We start from the raw sequence: 21,861 nt of genomic DNA, 5'->3' as shown, positions 1-21,861 counted from the left end.
ATAATTGAACGGTATGAACCTACCATACACTACTTTTGAAACTGGAGATAAACCCCACGTGTTATATAGTACTTTCTTTAGCAAGAAAGCTTTCTGAACACTATATTGTAAAACAAATACTTTAAAGGCCACCTCATAATAGTGTTTGGAAACAATTGTCAAAGGAAGAGATTCCCTTCTGCATGTTTCACAGACTTCAGGAATTATATAGCCTGGGGAACTGTCCACTAGTGTGCTAATAATACCATATGTTTCAATTGATGAAACATTGAAGATCTGGAATTAAAGGAAAACAAGAAAGCAGTATTCTAGTATATAATATGTTTGCCTTCTAATGCATAAATAAATGTAAAAGGTTTTGCTAGTATTACGAAACTAATCTGATTCTGAAGGCACTTCTTGCATGATAAATGTTTATACCCCTCTGCTCTATTGCTTTACATTGTTTGGGAATGTCATATGTTGCATTATTCTAATATATAGGCTAACCTGTTCAGACTGTTTGGTTAAAGTGGTATTTCAGGAGTCTGAATTAAATGTGAGTGTTCAAAAGAAAAAGGAATATCAAATCTAAGCTACATATCAATTTGATTCCTTGCTTCTGCCATTATATCATAGATGGTACAACCGCTGTGGATTTGATGTGCTTGAGGGTTACCTAACCAACACAATGAGTCAGATATTTCATTAGAAGCAGGTCTCTGAGATATAAATGGCTTACGTTTAAGAAATGTCTCCTCCTTTTGAATCGTAATTGCATTTAGGTTGCATCCAACCCTAAAATCACATGAATCTTTAGAACACAATTTAGCTGACCTATCTCAGCGAATATTGTTTATACATGCAACACACCCCAGTACAGATTATTTTTTTTAAGTATTAGACACATTGGGTTGGATATAGAGTATTTGTGGGTAACTCTGCACACGGATGGTCCTGCTATGTGGGAGATGGTTTGAAAAGTTGCATTGGGAAGTGGAAATAAGTAAAAATCACCTGCCCTCCTTCTGCTGCTGGGTGTTTCAGTCCCTTCTGTGAATGGAATGAGCCCTTCAGGGACAGTCCGGATTCATATCAGTATGCCAGACTCTATTAAGATTCTACTGATGCTCATAAACTTAAGTAAAACAGGTGAGATGAGATAAATAGCTGGTTGTGAAAGGAAAGCTGAGTCTGTTAAAATACCTCTTGGGATAAGCAACTGCCCATAAGGCTAGGGTATGGTTATATTCTTTGCTAGTCTGAACAACAGCAGTTGCATATAAATGATGGAAAGCAATTAGGTAAGCAATCGAGTTAATATTTTCTAAAAATAAGACATTTTTGCAAGTCACTACTCCTTTATATACACTAAATTGCCTCCACGAGCTATATCCTGCAGCTTTTATACCTGTCTTCCTGAAATCACAGCATTCATCTGCAGAAACTCAAAGGGCTGCACCTGTAAAAACCAGCTGGCACCACTTATATATTGGCATGTGAGCAGGGGGCGGGGAGGGGGTTTGAGCAAATCAAGCAAAATGTCTTGAATGCTTGCACTCATTCCAGAAATTCACACCCAGTGAATTGAAGTAATGATGTTTAGTGTTTCTCATTGAAATGGTTTTGAATGCAGACATACTAAGTTGGTTCAGTCACCAGCAGCAGGATGAAATCCTGACTATGTTTATTAGCAACTGCCACCAGCACTTAGGAAAGGAATAAGAGAGGGTGAGCAGAAATTAAGCATGTCACTTTCTGTGACTGCCCACGGAATGAGCATCACATCATATTTTGCTTCCTGTGCTGCTTCCAGCTATTTTAAGAGAGCTCCTAACCATTTTGAAATACATCTTGAAATGTATTTTTACACACTGCATACCCTGAATTCATGCAGTTCTATGTCTGCTATTCTTTTTTTTATTACAAAAAAAGACCTTAGTGTGACTAACACTAAGTAGAAACCATGCTAAATATACACAGCTGCTTCACGACAACAGTAAATCAACTTCCCCTTCCCTTAAGCCTTTAAGATAACTATGTACTACAGCAAATTAGATTATGAAGTTATGCCTACATCATGTAATTGCCACTTTAATAAGCAGAGGCCAGACTCAAATCGAACAAACTCTTCGGTCCATGCACAGCTGAACTAGGTCCAGGGCAGCCAACATTTGACCCATGAGGCAGTTTGTGTGCTATACGGGGGTCATACTACCCTGAGCATTTTATTTAACCCACCCACCCCTTTTTAATTATCTGTTTATTAAGATTCCTGTAAATCATATAAGAATGTAGAATAAATTGTTAAAACTTCTTTCAAAGTTTTTACGGACTGTCTATTAGTTCCCATGGTATTAGTCATCCCTAGACCCTCCAATGGTGATTTACATTCCTAGAAACCAGGGAAGGCTTCTAATCCCTTTGCTGCGACCTTTTAGGGTCCCCAATGTGGTGCCCGTGGGTACAATGGGACCCTTGAGGTCTTCTCTTGGTGCCTGTGAAGCCTCTGAGCTCCCCCCACGGCCCTTTTCATCATGGGTGGTGAGGATTGTTATAGAGCTGAAGGAGGAAGCTAGGAGGGCAATGGTCTCCCCAACTTCCTCTCTGAACTCTATGTGATTTTCAAGGCTCAGGCTGCAATTTGAGCAGCCGAACAGAAAGTAGAGCAGCGGAGAAGCTAAGAGGGAAAGTGGAGCGATATGGAAGACTTCAGGGGGGGAAAACAGAGCAACTGGGGGAGGCAGGGAGGACAAAGTGGGGTGTCACAGGAGAATAGAATGTACTGTCAGAGGAATGGAGAAGGCAATGCTATGCACACTCAGATATGTTAGATCCATTGTGTGCATGTGCGTGTAGGGAGATGGAAGAGAAGCACCCATGGCGCTCTCTCAAAAATCTCAATGTGTCCACTGGCCCAATAATGTGTCACCTTTCTCAGTGAATTTTGTTCATATATGCCACACACCCCAGTACAGAAAAATAGGTTCCTCCAACCCGACGTAGTAGAATGAATTGTACCACTTCAGACTACAGGTGGGGGATATTGGTTCTGAATGCCCTGCTATGGATGGATGAATTTATTTATATACAGTATTTATTTTATTTTTATTCCACCTTTCCTCCCCAAAGAGCCCAGTGTGACAAACAAATCAATAATAAAAACAATTAACACCTTGAATTTTGGCTTAGTGGCTCACTGGCAGCCAATGCAGCATTTTCGTGACTAGTGACAATTATCAGTTTCAGCCTCCAAAACATATTCGAGGGCAGTCCCATAAACAGCCCAAGTAACAAAGTATCATTAAAGGTGTATGTCTCTCCCAGTCTCTTTCATGCTGCACTAGTTTTCTATTCTCAAGTAATTTCTTTTTTGAATGTAAGGAAAACACTCATAAATGTAATCCTTGACATGAAGCCTGAATTGATGCAGTCCATTTTAGCGCGGGTGGTGCTGTGGGTTAAACCACAGAGCCTAGGGCTTGCCGATCAGAAGGTTGGCGGTTCGAATCCCTGCGATGGGGTGAGCTCCCATTGCTCGGTCCCTGCTCCTGCCCACCTAGCAGTTCAAAAGCACGTCAAAGTGCAAGTAGATAAGGTAAGGTAAGGTAAACGCCGTTTCCGTGTGCTGCTCTGGTTCGCCAGAAGCGGCTTAGTCATGCTGGCCACATGACCTGGAAGCTGTATGCCGGCTCCCTCGGCCAGTAAAGCGAGATGAGCGCCACAACCTCAGAGTTGTTTGTGACTGGACCTAATGGTCAGGGGTCCCTTTACATTTATTCTAGCAGCACCTTGTTCTGTCCTCTCAAAGGTCACCCAGAGCTATGAACTAAATCACCTTCCCCAAACTGGTGTCTTCCAGTGGCCAGAGATGATGGGAGTTAATGTCAAAAACACCTGGAGTGCACAAGGTTGGGGACAGCTAGACCAGGCACCCCCAAATTTCAGCCCTCCAGATGTTTTGGACTATAATTCCCACCTTCCCCGACCACTGGTCCTGTTAGCTAGGGATCATGGGAGTTGTAGGCCAAAACATCTGGAGGGCCGGAGTGTGGGGATGCCTGGGCTAAGACTATAGCTTCAGTCCTACGGATCTGTTAAATATGCCTAGCTGCATTCAAAGAAATTTGATTTCTTTCCATATAAATGAGTTTGGCATCGAGCTGTCAGTGTGTTAACTGCAGGTTTTGCTTTGTTTTTTAAATCACCGTAACTGAAACTCCCAGAAGAAATATGGGAGGAAAGAACGATACAAGACAGGAAGAAGGGGTCAGACAAGAAGAAACATAGCATGGGTCCATGAAAGGTAGAATATGTCAAAGTAATCTGGAAAAGATAATTGGTTTTCTGGACAAGGGCAATGCAGTCAGTTTAGTCTGTTTAGATTTCAGCAAAGCATCTGATACTGCGCCATATGGGAGATCTCTACCTAAATTGAAAATAATGGACTCCAAGATAGCACGGTGGATGGATAGATAAGAAACTGGTTAAAACAATACTCAAAGGGCTGCACAGAACAGCAATTTTTCACATTGCAGAGTGTTTCAAAGATCAGCTCTGGAACACGTATTTCCATTCAGATGGCTAGTAGGGGGAGTAGGCGGATGTTGAGGAAATCTGATATACAGTTGGAATATGCTGGTGAAATTAGGAGGCATGATGAACATAACTGAGGGTCATCGGAGTATCAGAAACGGGACGAGATATAATTATGGTATCGCCATAGTAATACTTCAGTCTGCACTTAGAAATTATGAACTGGAAATGGAGAAAAGGAAAGCTCAATTGAAGATAAGTACTAAGGGCCGCCAATATTATTCCTCTAAATAGTGAATTTCTGTTCAAGCGATATACAGCAATGTTCACAGGGTTAAATAAGCTACCATGATACAAGAGCAAAATAGGACTTTAAAAAAAAGTTAACAAGACAGGAGCTAAAGTCCATGTATTACTGCACCCAACAAATGTCACAGAGCAGCAGACATCAAAGAAAACAGAGAAATAGATACCCTCCCCACAAAAAACCCCTCAGTTAGTGGGATCCAGGCTTGTACCTGCAGAACTGGAAGAATTTCTTCCATTTTCACCAGGAACTGGGATTCAGCAGAGGCTCTATGCTGGAGGAAGGTGAGGTGGCAATTATTGCTGATACTGCATTCTCTCTGCAATACCCATTACTATCTCTCTTGCTCTACCAGAGGGTCTCCCAACCATCTTTTCAGCCGGCAAAGGACCAAGGAAGAATCAACAGAAATTGTCACCCCACACCATCTTTCCCACCATCAATGATAATCTGCGGAGCACAAATGAGGACCCAATTCAATTCCCACATAACACAAACAAGCAGGACTCAGGCATAGCTCCACCTGCTAAAGCACAGGACTCTATGGAGAGAAGGAGGGATTGTAATAAATGAAATGCATGTCCCGGTTTGAAAACATTACCTCAGTCTAAGAACGGAATCCGAACGGTAAAAGGGCACTGGCGGTGGGAGGCCTCATTAGGGAAAGCGCCCCTCGGTTTAAGAATGGTTTTAGTTTAATAACGGACTTCTGGAATGGATTAGGTTCGTAAACTGAGGTGCCACTGTATCAGTGTTGCCACCAGTGAAGCTTATATGAGGCTAGAATCTTACCTTTTCTCCTTTCTGTCCTGGCAAACCGGGTACTCCTGGCAAACCTGCTTCTCCCTGTTTAAAGTAAAGCTTGAAATGTTTTATTCCAGCATCTTACATTAGAAAAGTAAGCAATATGACCAGTGCCTGGATAATAGTCATTCTTGATAATGCTAAAAGAAAACACAGAGTTCAGCCTTATACCATTCAGTCTCACTCACCTCTAGCTCATCTCTATGGCTACAAAATAAAATAAAAAATCCTTCCAGTAGCACCTTAGAGACCAACTAAGTTTGTCATTGGTATGAGCTTTCGTGTGCATGGCTCTATGGCAGGCATGTCAAACCTGCGGCCCTCCAGATGTTTTGGACTACAATTCCCATCTTCCCCAACCACTGGTCCTGCTAGCTAGGGATCATGGGAGTTGTAGGCCAAAACATCTGGAGGGCCGCAGGTTTGACATGCCTGCTCTATGGCTACGTTACTGAGAAGAAAAAGTAGCATCTTTGTGACCTCAGCAGGTATTACAACAACTCTCACTGTTGCCTCAGGCCTTTTGTTTGTTTGTTTTTTGCTCCTTACCCTAAGTGCACTGATTACTTCATGAAAGAGTTATTGGCTGAAGTTTAGGATTGGTATAATGCAGAGTTGGGGAACCTGTAACCCTCCAGATGTTACAGAGTAAGCGAAGTTAACTCTCTATTAAAAGAAACAGGATCTGCTCAGGAGTGCCAGGCCTAATGATAGGTCTTTTCCCTATGAAGCAGTTGTGGAGACTGAAGGTCCCTGCCTGCCCACAGCTGCCTAAGTCTCCTCCTCTCCTGGGTCTTTCCCAAGCAATCTCTGAGACTACACCTGTGTGGCTGCCTTAGCTGCTCATGCTTCATACCTCTGCTGATCCTGGGAGAACAGGGAGGAGGGGAACTTGTTGCAGCAGGAGGGGGGAGCCCCTGGCTTCTTCACCAGCCTGACTCATCTATGCGTCTTGGCCTCCCTCCTCTCCTGTTTCCGACTGTAGACTTCTCACGGCCACAGACTCTCTCGTCTCACTAAACCCTGTTACACTTCAACTTCCAACACCTCCTCCTCCCAGTCTTCTCCCTCTTAGCACTCATTGTTGTCTCACCACGAGTCCCTGGGATCTGAGCCTCCTACCATTCCTCTGCGTCCAGACAGTCCATGACAACTGCCATGCAAGCCAGCACTGATGGGAACTGGAGTTCAACAGCATGTGGAGGGCCAAAGGCTCCCCAGCCATAATGCAATGGCTAATGATGTCACAAAAGCCATTTCCCCCTAATAAAGGGGGACTTACCGGTAGTATCTCTCCTCGATGCAATTGCAGATGGGGAGTTTCTCCAAGGTGAAATTCCACAAGTTTCTCAAACATAATATATTAATTCCCTTTCTGTCTCCTTTCTGATAAGACCTCAGTATGCTGAAGTGGATGACGTATTTGAGTGTATAATCACTGATATCTGGGACATTGTTACTATTACATTATCTTTCACACCTTTTCGAATATTTCCTAACATTCTGTTGGAATTTTTTTGTTTTGTATTGCTGTTTATGTCTTGCACGAACAGACATACCTACCACTTCTGGTTGGCCTGCGAGCGATCATTGAAGCCCAAACCATTTCATTTCCCACCCACCCCCACATTCCAGCACAAAAACACTGTAAGAATAAGTTGCTGTGTTTTTTTAAAAGGCATTGTATTCTAACTGCATAATGTCTGCTGCAGCTTGACATTTGCTGTGTTCATGAAAATGGCATGCAAATTACATTATTTAAATCAGCAATGCTTTATGAAAAGCTGCCATCCATTCCAAACAGGCTAGTTCACGGGTCTGGCTGATAACCTCCTTGTGAGGTGATATGCAGTTTCTGTGTAATGTACCTGCTACTGATTCACAAATGATTCCTCTTGCTGTCACAGGGGTGCCCAGACACCCCTACTAAGATTTCTCCTTCTACCGTAAGATCCTGAATCATGGTTTTGAGTGTCCCAGTATTTGTCTCACACACCTCATTCACCACAGGTAGCGCTTTCTCAGACTCTTCTGTCTCTATCTATACCTGTGAATTGAACTCCCATCAGAGCTGTTCTTCCATAGTGGTCCAGCTATATTCTAGTCCAGTTTCTATGTGCCACTTAGAAAAGAGCCAAGGACTGCCTCACACTGTGCAGCCTCTCAAACTAGCTATTCCAGGAAACAATCATTCATACCATTTGGAAATTTCATCTCTGCAGTATACCTTGGAGTGACATTTATCCAATCAACTTGAAGTAGCTGAAACAACCCTTTATTATAGTATTTGCTTCCCTTGTAGATTCCTCTAATCTCCTGTAATTCTAAACAGTCAGTGTCATTTGTGCTAGGTGTGTGTTTACACCGACAGAATAACCCTCCTGAGGGTTTTTTTATGGTAAAAATTGTTTCACAGAGGCTATGGGTGTACATTAGTTCTATGTCATCTTTAACACATTACTGCCTCAGCCATTGCAGAACAACTTTATGGCCTTATATATTATATATGAGTTTATAATGGCTGGCCATTGTTGCACCATTGGCATGGTTCCCTTAATCTGTGAAGTCTATATTAAACATAACGTAACTTCCACAAATGTTAAATACTAGCTAAAATACAAGGGACAAAAGGTGCAAGCAAAAAGCCAAAGTTATTGGCCAGCAGCACAAATGTTACAGGTCACAAAAAGCAAAAAAAAAATATGTATAAGCAACTAAGTCAGGTACCTTATTTGAAGAGCAAAAGCATTTTTCTTCAGGGTATTTTTCCATTATTGGAAGTGCATGTATTTCAGCAACATGAACAGTTGATGGTGATGCTGCGGTAGTTTTCAAGCTTTCTTCCAAAGGGCACTGAAATAATAAATATATATTATTCCGATTTAAGTCTACATCTACAGTGATCAAAACATTTTTTCTATAGTGCCTTTTGCATCTGTAGAGATTACACTCTGTAGGGTAAGGAAGGATTAAATTAACTCAATTTTTTTATTTTAGAAATACACATTTTATTTCATGTGCCCATAAAAAGACCCACTTTTCAGATCGAATGAGATCGAGACCGTGACCTGCTTCTTCTCCGACGACTGTAGTGATGACAGTCATAAGCATAATGACCTTTCTCGCCACACTCATTACATTTATCATTGGGATCAAATGGTCGGCGTGCTGGGGGTCTATCATAGCGAGACCGGCGTGTATACTGGTTGATAACTCCACTCTAACCCTAGAGCCACAGATCACTTTCCCATCTAGCCCATGAACTGCATCTTCAGCATCTCTTGGGTCTTCAAACTCAAAAAACGCAAATCCTGGAGGATTTCGTGCAATCCATACTGTGTGTAATGGTCCGTAGTAGCTGAAAGCTCTCTCAAGTTCACCTTTACCAGCACCAGTTCCTAGATTACCAACATATACTTTGGTTTCTCCACTGTAACGGCCATACCGCAACATCTTCGCCCAAGCAGGGGGGCGGGGGGAGCTCAGCCATCTCCACCAAATTAACTGCGTGTTGATGAAACATTATGAAAACAGCAACCTGAATTCAAAATCAGGCCACGAATGATCTATTTTAATTTTCGAAAACCACAGAGCACTAATTCTGTGGAAGTTAAATCTAAAATAAGTCACATGGTGTTCAATGAGGCTTACTTCATAGGGAGGGAATTTGGGGCTGCAAGTGAAACATCTTCTCATCTACTGTATTGCTTTAGCATGGTTGGGTATGAAAATTACAGTGTAATCCTATACCTACCTATTCAGGAGCAAGTCCCATTAAGATCAATGGGGCTTAATCCCGGGTAAGGGGAATAGGATTGCAGCCTGGGCAACCACTCTTTTTGCACACACTTCTAAATGCTATACATATATTCTATTCTTTAAAAATGTGGGGGGGGGGGTGCATCTTACCACTGATCTTATCTAACACTGCAAACACTTATCTGGGAGTTAGGTTTATTGAACTCTGTGGGGCTTATTAATTCTGAGTAGGTATGTATATGACTGCAATTACCCACATTATCATTCCATGTGTGAGATAGGGCCTGATTTACATGCAAAATTCAATTTAAGCTTTTTCTTAAAAAAATATCATTGATGCGGCAAATACGATGACAACAACAACAATAATAATTTATTATTTATACCCCACCCATCTGGCTGGGTTTCCCCAGCCACTCTGGGCGGCTTATTGTATTAAAATACAATAATTTATTAAACATTAAAAGCTTCCCTAAACAGGGCTGCCTTCAGATGTCCTCTAAAAGTCTGGTAGCTGTTTTTTCTCTTTGACATCTGGTGGGAGGGCGTTCCACAGGGCGGGTGCCACTACTGAGAAGGCCCTCTGCCTGGTTCCCTGTAACTTGGCTTCTCGCAGCGAGGGAACCGCCAGAAGGCCCTCGGCACTGGACCTCAGTGTCCGGGCAGAATGATGGAGGTGGAGATGCTCCTTCAGGTATACTGGACCGAGGCCGTTTAGGGCTTTAAAGGTCAGCACCAACACTTTGAACTGTGCTCGTAAACGATCGCAATAATGTCAAATATGTAGCTAAAGGATGTTATAAATGAACTAGAAAAATATTTTGTGCTTTTTATGCATAGCGGCTAGCTTGTGGGCCAGACTAATCCACTATGTTCTTAGCCATATGAACAGCACAATACTTCTAAATGGGGGAAAATAAGAAAAATGGTAGAAAAAAAACAGAGAATAACACCCAGCTAGAATGGGAGAGGGAATTAGGGCTCATCCAGACTTTGGCTTGTTATATTCATAAAAAGCACAGGTCCAAGTGGTTTCACACTGCTTTCTAGGCATGGATCCAAGCAGTTTTGCCCTTGTCCTGCCCCTTTCCCCCAGAAAACCCACTCTTTGGTGCTAAATTGGAGCAAACGTCAATCCAGAGAAAACTCACATTGACCTTTGCTCTGACTTAGAAGAGCGGCTTTCCTCAGGGGGTGGGAAGGTAGTGGGGCAAGGGCAAGCCTGGATAAGACCTAAGGCTCATCATTAAGGATTCTTTGAATATATTATTCAGATTTTTATGTTTATCAAATACTCTTCCTAAAAGATATAATGAGCATCTCCACTTTCATCAGCAATTGTACTGATCAAGTTTAATGAGACCCAAACAGAAACCATGATATGGGCATGCAGAAATGTTTTCAATATTCATTTTCTGTTTGAATTCTTGTTTCTCAAGTGTGGATCCTTTTCCATCCCATATTTTTCAGCATGAAAAACTAATCTAGGTCACACTTCCATTTTGAAGAACGGACTAATCTTGTGATACCATTAAATTTATTTGCATTTTTAAATGGAGAAAGAAAGACCATACCGATCTATGTGTTTCAGGGGTGGGGGGGAAAGTTGCATTTTAAAATTTTTTCTTAACTTACCATATTCTCAGATAATTCACAGCAAGTCTCCTGAGCAGCAAGACTGGGATTGCAGTATATTATCATGCGGCCAACTTCAATCTGTTTAGTAAACACAGAGGTGCTTATCAGCTTTATAAGGTAATCAGTCTTGACACATCTGAAACCTCTGTGACCACAATCCAGCACAAAATTAAACCACTTGAACTCATAGAAATGAATGGGATTACGTCCGCCAAATTCTATTTCGGGTTGTAAACTTAGAAAGCACATTACAGTGTTTCATTTTAAAATACTGTACTTGCATATATTATTTGTGAACACGGGAGCAGCCCACATAATCTAATCTGATTATACAAAACACAAGTATATTGAACCAAACACAGCTCTTATTTATACTGTATATTTTTTTTAAAAAAAGCAATTGGATTTATCTACCTGAGAGTCCCATGGACTGCAAGAAGATCAAACCTATCCATTCTTAAGGAAATCAGCCCTGAGTGCTCACTGGAAGGACAGATTGTGACGCTGAGGCTCCAATACTTTGGCCACCTCATGAGAAGAGAAGACTCCCTGGAAAAGACCCTGATGTTGGGAAAGATGGAGGGCACATGGAGAAGGGGACAACAGAGGACGAGATGGTTGGACAGTGTTCTCGAAGCTACGAACATGAGTCTGACCAAACTGCGGGAGGCAGTGGAAGACAGGAGTGCCTGGCGTGCTATGGTCCATGGGGTCACAAAGAGTCGGACACGACTAAACGACTAAACAACAACAACCAAAATGAATATTGCAGTTTCCTACATTCCTTTGGCCAACTTGCTTGATAATTTTTTAAGAATATGTTTCAAAGCTGGCAGGTATACCTCTCCAAAACACGCTTCCTTGATTTTCTAGGCATGATTTTCTAGGAAGAGTGCTACCTTTATTTACAAACTCGTCCACTCTTAATACTAGTAACAATATAGTAAAATTATTTAGGGCATGGCTTTGTCCCAGGTGCCTGCCTGTTCCAACACTAATGCATGCAACTGGCCTGGCAATCCTCAGGGAAGAGATGGTACTGCTACTTCCCTGTTCCTTTCTAGGGTGGAAGTATGGATCTCTGCTAGAAGGCAGGGCAGGAACACTTGGTCATTCTGAACCAGGGTCAGCTAAATCAGCTTCTCACAGCCACAGAAATGATGCTGGCCGGAGCACAGGAGGTTCCAGGATTCTTGGCATGGCTGACGTTTGCCAGAGCTGAGAGGACAAGGGATGTCCCACTGCAGCACAATAAAGTTATGAAATGAATCCTTCATATATGATCGCCAAAGAAGAAAGAAGAAGAATATATCCCTGCCCCCTCAACTGCTCAAAGTAAATGTTGGAGTTTAAACAATGGATTTAGCAGCATAAGAATAAAGGCTGGACTTGTTTTCCTGACCAGGGAATTGCTTGGGGATGGGCCATTATGAAACAAAGACATTAACCCATCAAGAAAGCTGTCAACAAAGGCAAAAGGCTCTCTGCAGGACACAGTGGGGAGACCCCGCCCTGAGCTCTGAGTAAAGCTGTTGTTGTTGTTGAGTCGTTGAGTCGTGTCCAACTCTTCGTGACCCCATGGACCAGAGCACGCCAGGCACTCCTGTCTTCCACTGCCTCCCGCAGTTTGGTCAGACTCATGTTGGTAGCTTTGAGAACACTGTCCAACCATCTCGTCCTCTGTCATCCCCCTTCTCCTTGTGCCCTCCATCTTTCCCAACATTAGGGTCTTTTCTTGGGAGTCTTCTCTTCTCATGAGGTGGCTAAAGTATTGGAGCCTCAGCTTCACGATCTGTCCTTCTGGAAGCTGGCAGATTGCTCGCAAATTCTATGAATTGCAGAGAGCTGTTGTTGTTTAGCCATTTAGTCGTGTCTGACTCTTGGTGACCCCATGGACCAGAGCACGCCAGGCACTCCTGTCTTCCACTGCCTCCCGCAGTTTGGTCAGACTCATGTTGGTAGCTTCACGAACACTGTCCAACCATCTCATCCTCCGTCGTCCCCTTCTCCTTGTGCCCTCCATCTTTCCCAACATCAGGGTCTTTTCCAGGGGGTCTTCTCTTCTCATGAGGTGGCTAAAGTATTGGAGCCTCAGCTTCACGATCTGTCCTTCCAGTGAGCACTCAGGGCTGATTTCCTTCAGAATGGATAGGTTTTTCTAAAAAAAAACCTATCCATCTGAGTAATTACCAAAGGACAATCCCAGAGTTGGGAGGGGGAAGTTCCCAGAATTACAGGGTGGAGGACATAAGTAAACAGGAAAAAGGTGTTCCTTTTGCAAGGGGGGGGAGCACAAGGCAGGCAGTCTGTTTTATGCTTCAGAGTGGGCCAGATATGATGTTTGGGGTCTCTTGGGATTTAAGGCTGTAGCAATGGCAGGAAGAGGACCTTCTTGGGGTGTGAATGTTCTGCACTTTCTCCATCTAGATACAGGTTGTATATATGTGTAAATAAACCATACGTCCTAAAGATACCACAGACTCTACTGTGTCTCATTGTCCTATCTCACACCGCTTATGAAAATTGGGATGATGTGTAATAGTATGAACAGATATTTGTTTCCCCCATGTACTGATGCATCTGCACAGCAAGGAGCAGAGAATTCTGTACACTGAGTTCGCTATAAAAATACTGGAATATGTTTCAACTGCTTTGATCCTCTTAGAAAAAATAGTCGACTAGAGTTTCCCCCCCCCACACACAAAATTGCACATTACGCAAGGGTTTGCATGCTGCAGAGCAAAGTCTATGCATGAGAATTTTGAGACATTTATACAGTCTAAAAAAAAAAACAGATGGAAAGGAGTCGGTGGTGATGCACGAACAAAAGAATAGGACTGAGGGAATAAAGGGAATGTGAAAATAGGTAGTAGTACTCTCTTACCGCACATAATTTTTTTGAAATCTTACTTGGAGGTGACTCACAGCTGATATTAAAGGCACTTTTGCATATTCCTCAGCTGAGGCAACGTAAAACTTAAAATGTGTAATTTAAATGCTTTCTACATCCTACAGAGCTGATTCACATGTAACAGTAAGTCACTATTAAGCCATGGATTAATTGTGAATGTCCTACCATCCCTCTGTAGCTCTCTCCTGCACCTGTGGCACAAACAAGCCATAGTACAGTTTGTCATGTCATGCAAACCCAGATTGTGGTTTGTTTTGTTTCAAATAAACCACGAGCAATAATCTAGAATGTTTACTCTTAAGTTTATTTCTGGATCACCACTCCCAGGGCTCACCAACACTTCCATTTGCCCTGCTGTTTTCCTCCGGGAAAACCTGATCTTTAGCACTAAATCAGAGCAACTGTCAGTTGGGTTTACTCCAGATTGACGTTTGCTCTGATTTAGAGCTAAATAGTGAGTTGTCTGGGGGAAAGCAGCAAGCCCAGGAGTAGTGGGAAATCGCCCGGACCCACGCTTTCTAGGCATGGGGCAAGCAGAAGTACATGAGCCCTTGGTGTATTTGAAATAAACATATCATGGCAGCCTAAACCATGCTTTGCTTGTGGCAGACATAGCATTTGTGGGGGTGGAGGGAAGCCACACGAGGAGTGGGAGGCATGGTTCAAAAAGAACTATGGCTTACTGTAACATGTGAAGCAGCTCATTAAATGCTTTCTTTTCAGCTCTACACCCCTTTTTCCCTTTCGTGTCCTTTCTATTAGGCCATGTACACACACCCATTTACTCCGCATCCAGTGCGCTCCCACTGCTGCTTTGGGAAGCAGTGTACACACTCCATAGCTAACCTGTATATATCCTGTCATATTTCCCCCCAGAAATAATGTGTCTTGGTGCATTTCTCCCCAAACCAGCTTCAATCCACTAAGACCATAAAAAGAACCCTGCTTGATCAGACCAAAAGCCTACCTAGTCCAGCATCCCTTCTCACAACGGTCAACAAGATACCTGTGGGAAGCTCACAAGTTGTTCCTAACCAGTTTTCTGGAATGCTTTGAGTTACATGCAGTGCAGCCCATTCCACTGCCTAGCCTGCACTGGCAAAAGGAAAGGCACTCTAGAAAAATGATAATGTGCATATATGGAACCTGTTGTGTTAAATTATGGCACCCGTTTGACAGTAGCAGGTGGCATGGTGTGGCGGTAATCTTTACTTGACCTTCCAGCAGGTGAGTCGTTGCTGCATACTAGGATGGAGAGAGGAAGGAGTAAAGTGGCAAGGAGGGCGTGGTGCAAATGCACCAACAGGAGCACTAGACTGCCTGCACTGTCACGTTCGCACTGCACTGACTTTGCCACCACTTCACCCCTCCCAATAAGGAGCAGTGATTCACCTGCCAGGAGGGCAGGTAACTATCTCCATTCCACGACCTCATCCGCTACTGCTGTTTGATCTCTTAAGAATCAGGTTTCTTATTTCAAAGGGTCCCAGTACATGACATTAATAATTTGCAAAGCTTTTCCTTTGTAGGGATAAATACGTTTTGATCACCTATTTTTATATCACTGAAATACACTTTCACAGTCAACCCAACTTACATCTACAGGCTTGCCATCTAAAGAATGGGTAGCAATAAGAATCTTCCCTTGAAAGTCCGTAGTAGTATTCTCATCAATCTCCCTTTGTTCAATTAAGCTGCAGTCCACATAGAGAGAAATGATCCTTGATTGCACACTGATGCCAAGCTTGTGCCATTGCCGATCAAAAACAGGGTGGATTTCACGACTTCTAAAGGTGTAGTGCAATGATCCCCCCTGGGTGGACTGTGCAACATACTCTACAGTTTTTTTCATACCGTCAACGGTGATGTAAACCTGAAAAAAGCACAGCCAAATCAGAAGCGGTCTGAAACAATGACAATGCAAAATAGCCAAGAACGGAAGAGAAGTTCACAGCTCATTAAATGTTGGTAGGATGCAGAGAATCACAAGTGGAATTCTGTTTGGCCAGTGGGGCTTCCTCATTCCCACTGCAGTCTCTTGTGCATTTGTGCACCCACACACATACAGCCACTCCTGAGGATCAAGGATTCTCCAGAATGGCACTGGATGTAGTGTGGGAGCTACTGCTGGCAGATACAGGTAAAAATCACTACTCCCTGTACACAGCTAGATGTGCCTTCTACTTGTGCAAGAGACTCTTTGGATCCCACCCTTGGACATTAAAAAAGTCTCCCATTCAGCTTCACCATCAAGCATCCGTTCTAAACCCTTTATTGTTTAATTGGCTTTTCATTTGTTACATCTATTCCACCATAACTCAAAAGAGAATTTCAGTTTCACTGCAATCCTGGGTGGCAGCTTACACACTTACCATGCCAGTGCTGTATTACAGAACAGTTACTGATTCTATATATAGCCACAACATCAAAAACATCTCGAGTATACTCGGATCCCAGAGAGAAAAATATCTGCTTTCCTACAAAGCTGTATCTATCACCTGACACTTGGGAAGGCAAAAGACTGTTTGTTCTAACCTGTGGCATGTTGTGCTGATCTAAAATTTGCAACAAATACCACCGTTCTCTTTTGCTGTTTCGCCTAACGCGGAATGTGGCTGTTAAGAAATATTCCTCTGGAATCCCATTTGGAAACACTTTCCTGCATGAAGAGACGATGGGGGAGAGAGAGAGAGAATATCATTAGTTTATTGATAATTGGGTGAAGAGATGAAAACAAATGTAAGTTAAAATACACCTCTCCCCATGATGTCCTCATGGATGCTCATGCAACTGTATGGTCTTCAAGAGACTGTACTGCCTCAAGAGTTGCATTTGCACCAAGCCTATACCTGAATGCATGTTGGCTCCTGTATGGGATTCATCACCCTAAAGCAGGCATGGCCAAACTTGGCCCTCCAGCTGTTTTGGGACTACAGTTCCCAACATCCCTGTCCACTGGTCCTGTTAGCTAGGGATGATGGGAGTTGTAGTCCCAAAACAGCTGGAGGGCCAAGTTTGGCCATGCCTGCCCTAAAGAATGGAGCGAGCCAGATGACACACAGAGGAAGCCTAAATGTATTTGGGTATACAAGTGAAGTTTCAGTGTAACTATGAAAAGGCCGGCAGATGCAACCTGGATCACACGATGTGTACATGAACAAGCACACTTGACTTAGGGCTATAACCTCATGGCACTAAGTAACTCCTATGTAAGCAGAGACCCATTCTGTGTCATCCGCTAATTATCCGAGGGCTCTGAATGTACCCAAGGCTAACTGCATAAAGAGGGGGCAAGTCCAGAAGTGCCGAAACGATGTTTGAAGCTGGTTCTTTCCTTTCCCAGTTTAGAGGAGGGCTTGTGAAATGTTCGCTGAAGGCCAAAAGCAGGAAGCTCGCATACTCAGCCCTGTCTGCTGGCAGCAGTTCCTGTCTGTTGCTCCTTCACCACACCCTGCAGAGAGGGGCTCTTATCTTTCACCGGGCAAATATTTTGGCAAGCTGCCCATACGCGCAGCACATTTATGATCAGACATTTAGCATTCGGCCCAGTGGCAGTAGCACAAGAGCTACGCACAGCTTAAGCGCTATTTGATATGCAGGCCGTTCGCTGGCCTTCTGCCCAGGGATGAATTTCACCCCAAATGATCTTTGAATGCAACCTAAAAAACTAAATGTAGCTTTTTAAAATTCAAGACAGACAAACATGTTTTCTAATAAATTAGTTATTAACAAGTTGATGACAGAAAAATAATATTTTTTATTTTTAAGTTTTGGGAACATTAAAAACCACTTCCTTCTTCAAAACTATGAAGAGTGAAGACTACTCAGTCACATATAAACTGCTTGGCCTGACTTCTACTGCTGCATGGATGGGGAAAAAACCCCAAACCAAACCATTGATTGTTACTGAGGGTCCTAATATTGTTTGTCCTGTAGCTGCAAGAAGTTGCTTCCTTTCAGACATCATCACCAGACATCATGTACGTTAGAATTATGAAAGTGATATAATGCCATTTTCCCCACCCCACCCCCAAACCCCTGTTATTATGATTGCTGAAAGGAAAGCAGACATCCAGACGACTTCTGGAGACTGCTATCTTTGCTGCTGCTGCTGCTGCTTTAATTCAACTTGGGTAAGGATCCATGCATGGATAAAAATAAAGGAATAGCAAGGTAGAAACTGAAAACGTTAACCAAGCAGCTGTAGACCAGCAATACTGCTAGGGATGGAGAGATCAGTCAATTTCAGTTCTCTCAGTTTCTCATTCCCCCAGCCCCCCATCTTAAATTCATTCTCCACATTTTGCAGCAATTTGTGACTTGAAACAAAATTCTCATGAAAATCCTTCAGAATTTTAGTGCAAATTCCTCCAATGAAAACATTTTAACATGCAGTTTTGACGGATGTACACATTTTTGAAAGCAATGCATTTGTGCATGTTATTTTCACCATTATCTCTTCATTTCCTGCACAGTTTCACCTAATGTGTGTATACGTTTTATAAACACTGGTTGGCTAGTGAACCTACACTGCAAAATTCAGATAAGTATGAATTTTGTAGGAAAGCAGTGTTTCTGCTTGCATATTGCTTCAGAAAATGCAAAACTGATAGATTTGGCCTTAAATGCATATGGAAACGAATTTCTCCTCCATCCCTACTTGTGACCTGCCAAGCCAAATGCAGCTAGTAGTAGTCATGTATTGTGACCTGCCAGGTGCTGGGCGGAACTCTTTGTTTTCTAAGAACATAACAAGAGCCTGCTAGATCAAGCCAAATGCCCACCTAGTCCAGTTCTCGGTTCTCAAGAGGCCAACCAGATGCCCATGGAAAGCCCAGAAACAGAACCTGGGTACTACAACATCCTCTCTACATGTGATTCTGAGCATCTGTCATTCAAAGGCACACCGCATTTGACAGCAGAACTAGAGCATATCCATTGTAGCTAGTACTGTAGTAATCATTGATAGCATTATCCCCCATGAATTTGTCTATGTGCTACGTAAGCAGCAGGAACTGGAAGTTTATAGAACTTCTCCTAGGTGGCCACACATAGCTGGCAGGTGGCATTTGGCTTCATGGGTCACAAACTGTGCAGGTTTGATACAGCAGAAAGCAGATCAAAGCGTTAATGGTCCAATAAATGCTGTATAACATAAACAACCTTCTGCAACATATCGTTTTCTCTCTGCTGCAGTGTTTTAACCTCTATTAGCCTGTAAGGAGGACACATTTATCGAAGAATTGCTGAACAAGCTTTCACAAAAATCTTGATTAGTAGAGACCAAATTCAAGCAGGGGAGGGAAGAGTTAATGGAGTGGAACATAAATTCAAGCTGAATATTACATCTCATTAAGGAACTCCAGCACAGCAACACACAGTAACGCACAGAGTAACAATAAAAAGCAAGAAATGTTTAGGGGGGGGGGAGTGAAACAAAAGAAGTGTGGTTGCCCAGTTCCATATCTTACAAGCTTCCTGTGCTCCTCATGACTCTGTAAGTGTGTGTGTGGAGGGAGGGATTGTAAGGGGTATATCACTATGGTCCAGAGCAGGTCTCCCACTCACTCTATGCCTCCCCTGTCTCTTGACAGTGCCTGATTCAAGAGAAACACAACAGGACCCCCCCCCCACTGCTGATTCTGCTCTGCCATTTTTTATTTTTTAAAATTTTCACTATTTCATTCTAACTAAGGATCAGCAAAATAACTGTGTGAGCCATATACGCAGTAAATTGTAACTTTGGGCTTCATCATTGCATGCTTTTGCATTTCAAAATATTATTTTTTCAATTAAGATCTTGGATTTTTACATCTTCATCTAAGCCATCAGAGAACGGTTAACAGATGGGCTACACTAACACTAAATGGTTATGGAAGTTTCTCTGGGTGAGGCATTATGCCACCAGGTGCTAGTTGCTGGGAGCTGCAGGTGGGCATTAAGTCTGGGCAATGTATCCATACATCGGCCAGGACCAGTTTGGGGGCCAGAGTATGATGGCTCCTTCACCTGACTCCTTCTGCTGGGAGCAGAGGGACTCTTTCCACTGCCAGCATCCAGCAGGAAGAATAGCTGATGTGGCTCATTGTTCCCTCTGTGCTCCAGGTGCTGGCAGTGGAGCGACTCCTCGCACTGCCAGCGCCCAGCAGGAGGAACAGGCTGCGCCAGGCGCCAGGGTGAAACTGCTGCCACTCCCGCCAAGGCAGCTGAGGCGGTTTCAGCCTGGCACCTTGGGACCAATGCAGCCTGTTTCTCTGCTTTTCAACATCATGTGATATATCACTATATCACAATGATTGGCTGGCGATACACCACGATGTTGAAAAGCTAACCTCACCCAGACCAAGTAGGCAGAGTATTGTTGCACTCATGGGTTCCCATGAGCATCTGGTCAGCCATGGTGAGAATAAGATGCTGGACTAGATGGGCTCTTGGCTTGTTCCAGCAAGCTTGTCTTATGTTCTTATGTTTTTCAGTACTATCCTAGAAGGCAAAGGATGAGATACTGTATGGAAACACTTGTATATCAAGGCAGTAGAGATGCATGGAGATGGTTGATGGCTGAGATTTTTGATACAAATGAGCTAATCACCCTAAAGCATGCCAATTTTCCAATTAACCATGCCCTCACTGGTACTGCTGTAGCGTGTACCATCTGGCTAGGAAAATGAAATATAAAGCGTATCCTCTGAGACAATCATAAATGACTTTTGCTTTACTGGACACCAATTAACTGGCTGAAAATTTACTTTTGCCTTGGCACACACTCCCTCTTTAGAGACCAAAAAATTACCTACACTGATTAAGGCTTTGGCATACAGCAGCTATTCAACATGTTGGCTTAATACTCTCAGGTTATAAACAGAATTTTACACTGACCTGCCCTTCAATTAAGTAATAAGCAATGAACAGGGAGGGAAATTGTCTCTCCTTTATTACTGTCCCCCCCCCCGCCCCGAAAGAAAGAGTGATAAATCAATTTATACTCTCAGGTCTGTTGATTCTGAGAGCCATCTCTTGGATTTGATCATGAACATAACACTGGGAGGAAAATACATTTCTGCCAACTCCGTATTTTCTTAAGGGAGTGAAAAATTTCCATTTCGGTGGCAAGATAATGACCAAAGCACACTACCAGCTTAGTCTAATTCACATAAACAAACAGAACAGCTGCCATTTTGGAAAACCTCTGTTTATGAATGTTGAACAGGAAGCAGCCAGTGGTGTCCAGGACATACCTGCCAAGTCCCGGACAGAAAAATCCGGGATCGGCAGCCCATGACACCGGAAGTTGCGTAGACGCAACTTCCGGTGGCGCTTTGCCCTTCTATGGGCACCAGAAAATGGCAGCGCCAGTGCCGGAAGTCGCTTCTACGCATGACTGGAAATGCGTAAAAGCGACTTCCGGCACCGGCACCGCCATTTTCTGGTGCCCATAGAAGGGCAAAGCAGCACCAGAAAAATGGCCACCGGCAGAAGCAGATTTAAGGGAGAATATCGGGATAAAAACCTAAACGGGAGACCACCGGGAATCGGTAGGAAAAAATGGGTTTTCCCGGCGAAAACGGGATACTTGGCAGCTATGGTCCAAGACCACCGCTACCATTGACAGAAGATGAGAGGCAGCCAGTTAAACTGCACACACACACCCATTCATTTAAAGCACATCTTCCTCAAAAGAATCATGGGAACTGCAATTTGTCAATGGTGCTGGGATCGGTAGCTCTGTAGACACTTCCAAGTAAATATGCTTGGAATGGAAGTGCATTGTGTGGCTCTCTAATTATAATGTTTCAGGACAACTTGGCCTGGGAATCAGTTCTGATATGGTTTTCATAAGATACTGACCTTAATCTATTAATGGGTCATACAAACAAAAGGACAGCCACAGAATGGCATTCTGTTTCCAGCAGTAGCTGATGGTAAC

General features: G+C 43.1%; 1 protein-coding gene and 1 pseudogene across 1 annotated transcript in view; both read right to left on the bottom strand.

Annotated features, from left to right (window-relative positions):
- The window catches only part of COL19A1 (collagen type XIX alpha 1 chain), a 181,093-nt gene that overhangs the window by 116,370 nt on the left and 42,862 nt on the right, over positions 1-21,861 (bottom strand). Inside the window, exons 5-9 of the mRNA XM_035109681.2 lie at positions 16,470-16,593; positions 15,532-15,807; positions 11,021-11,101; positions 8,354-8,479; positions 5,615-5,668 (exon numbers count right to left, since the gene is read on the bottom strand). Of these exons, the coding sequence (XP_034965572.2) occupies positions 5,615-5,668; positions 8,354-8,479; positions 11,021-11,101; positions 15,532-15,807; positions 16,470-16,593 (661 nt within the window). The remainder of the gene's footprint in view (positions 1-5,614; positions 5,669-8,353; positions 8,480-11,020; positions 11,102-15,531; positions 15,808-16,469; positions 16,594-21,861) is intronic.
- LOC118082519 (serine/arginine-rich splicing factor 7-like) lies at positions 8,667-9,092 on the bottom strand (annotated as a pseudogene).

Source organism: Zootoca vivipara, chromosome 3 (assembly GCF_963506605.1).
Source record: "Zootoca vivipara chromosome 3, rZooViv1.1, whole genome shotgun sequence".
Taxonomy (NCBI): Eukaryota; Metazoa; Chordata; class Lepidosauria; order Squamata; family Lacertidae; genus Zootoca; species Zootoca vivipara.
Note: the sequence above shows the minus strand (reverse complement) of the source record. Positions and strands in the feature narration are given on the sequence as shown.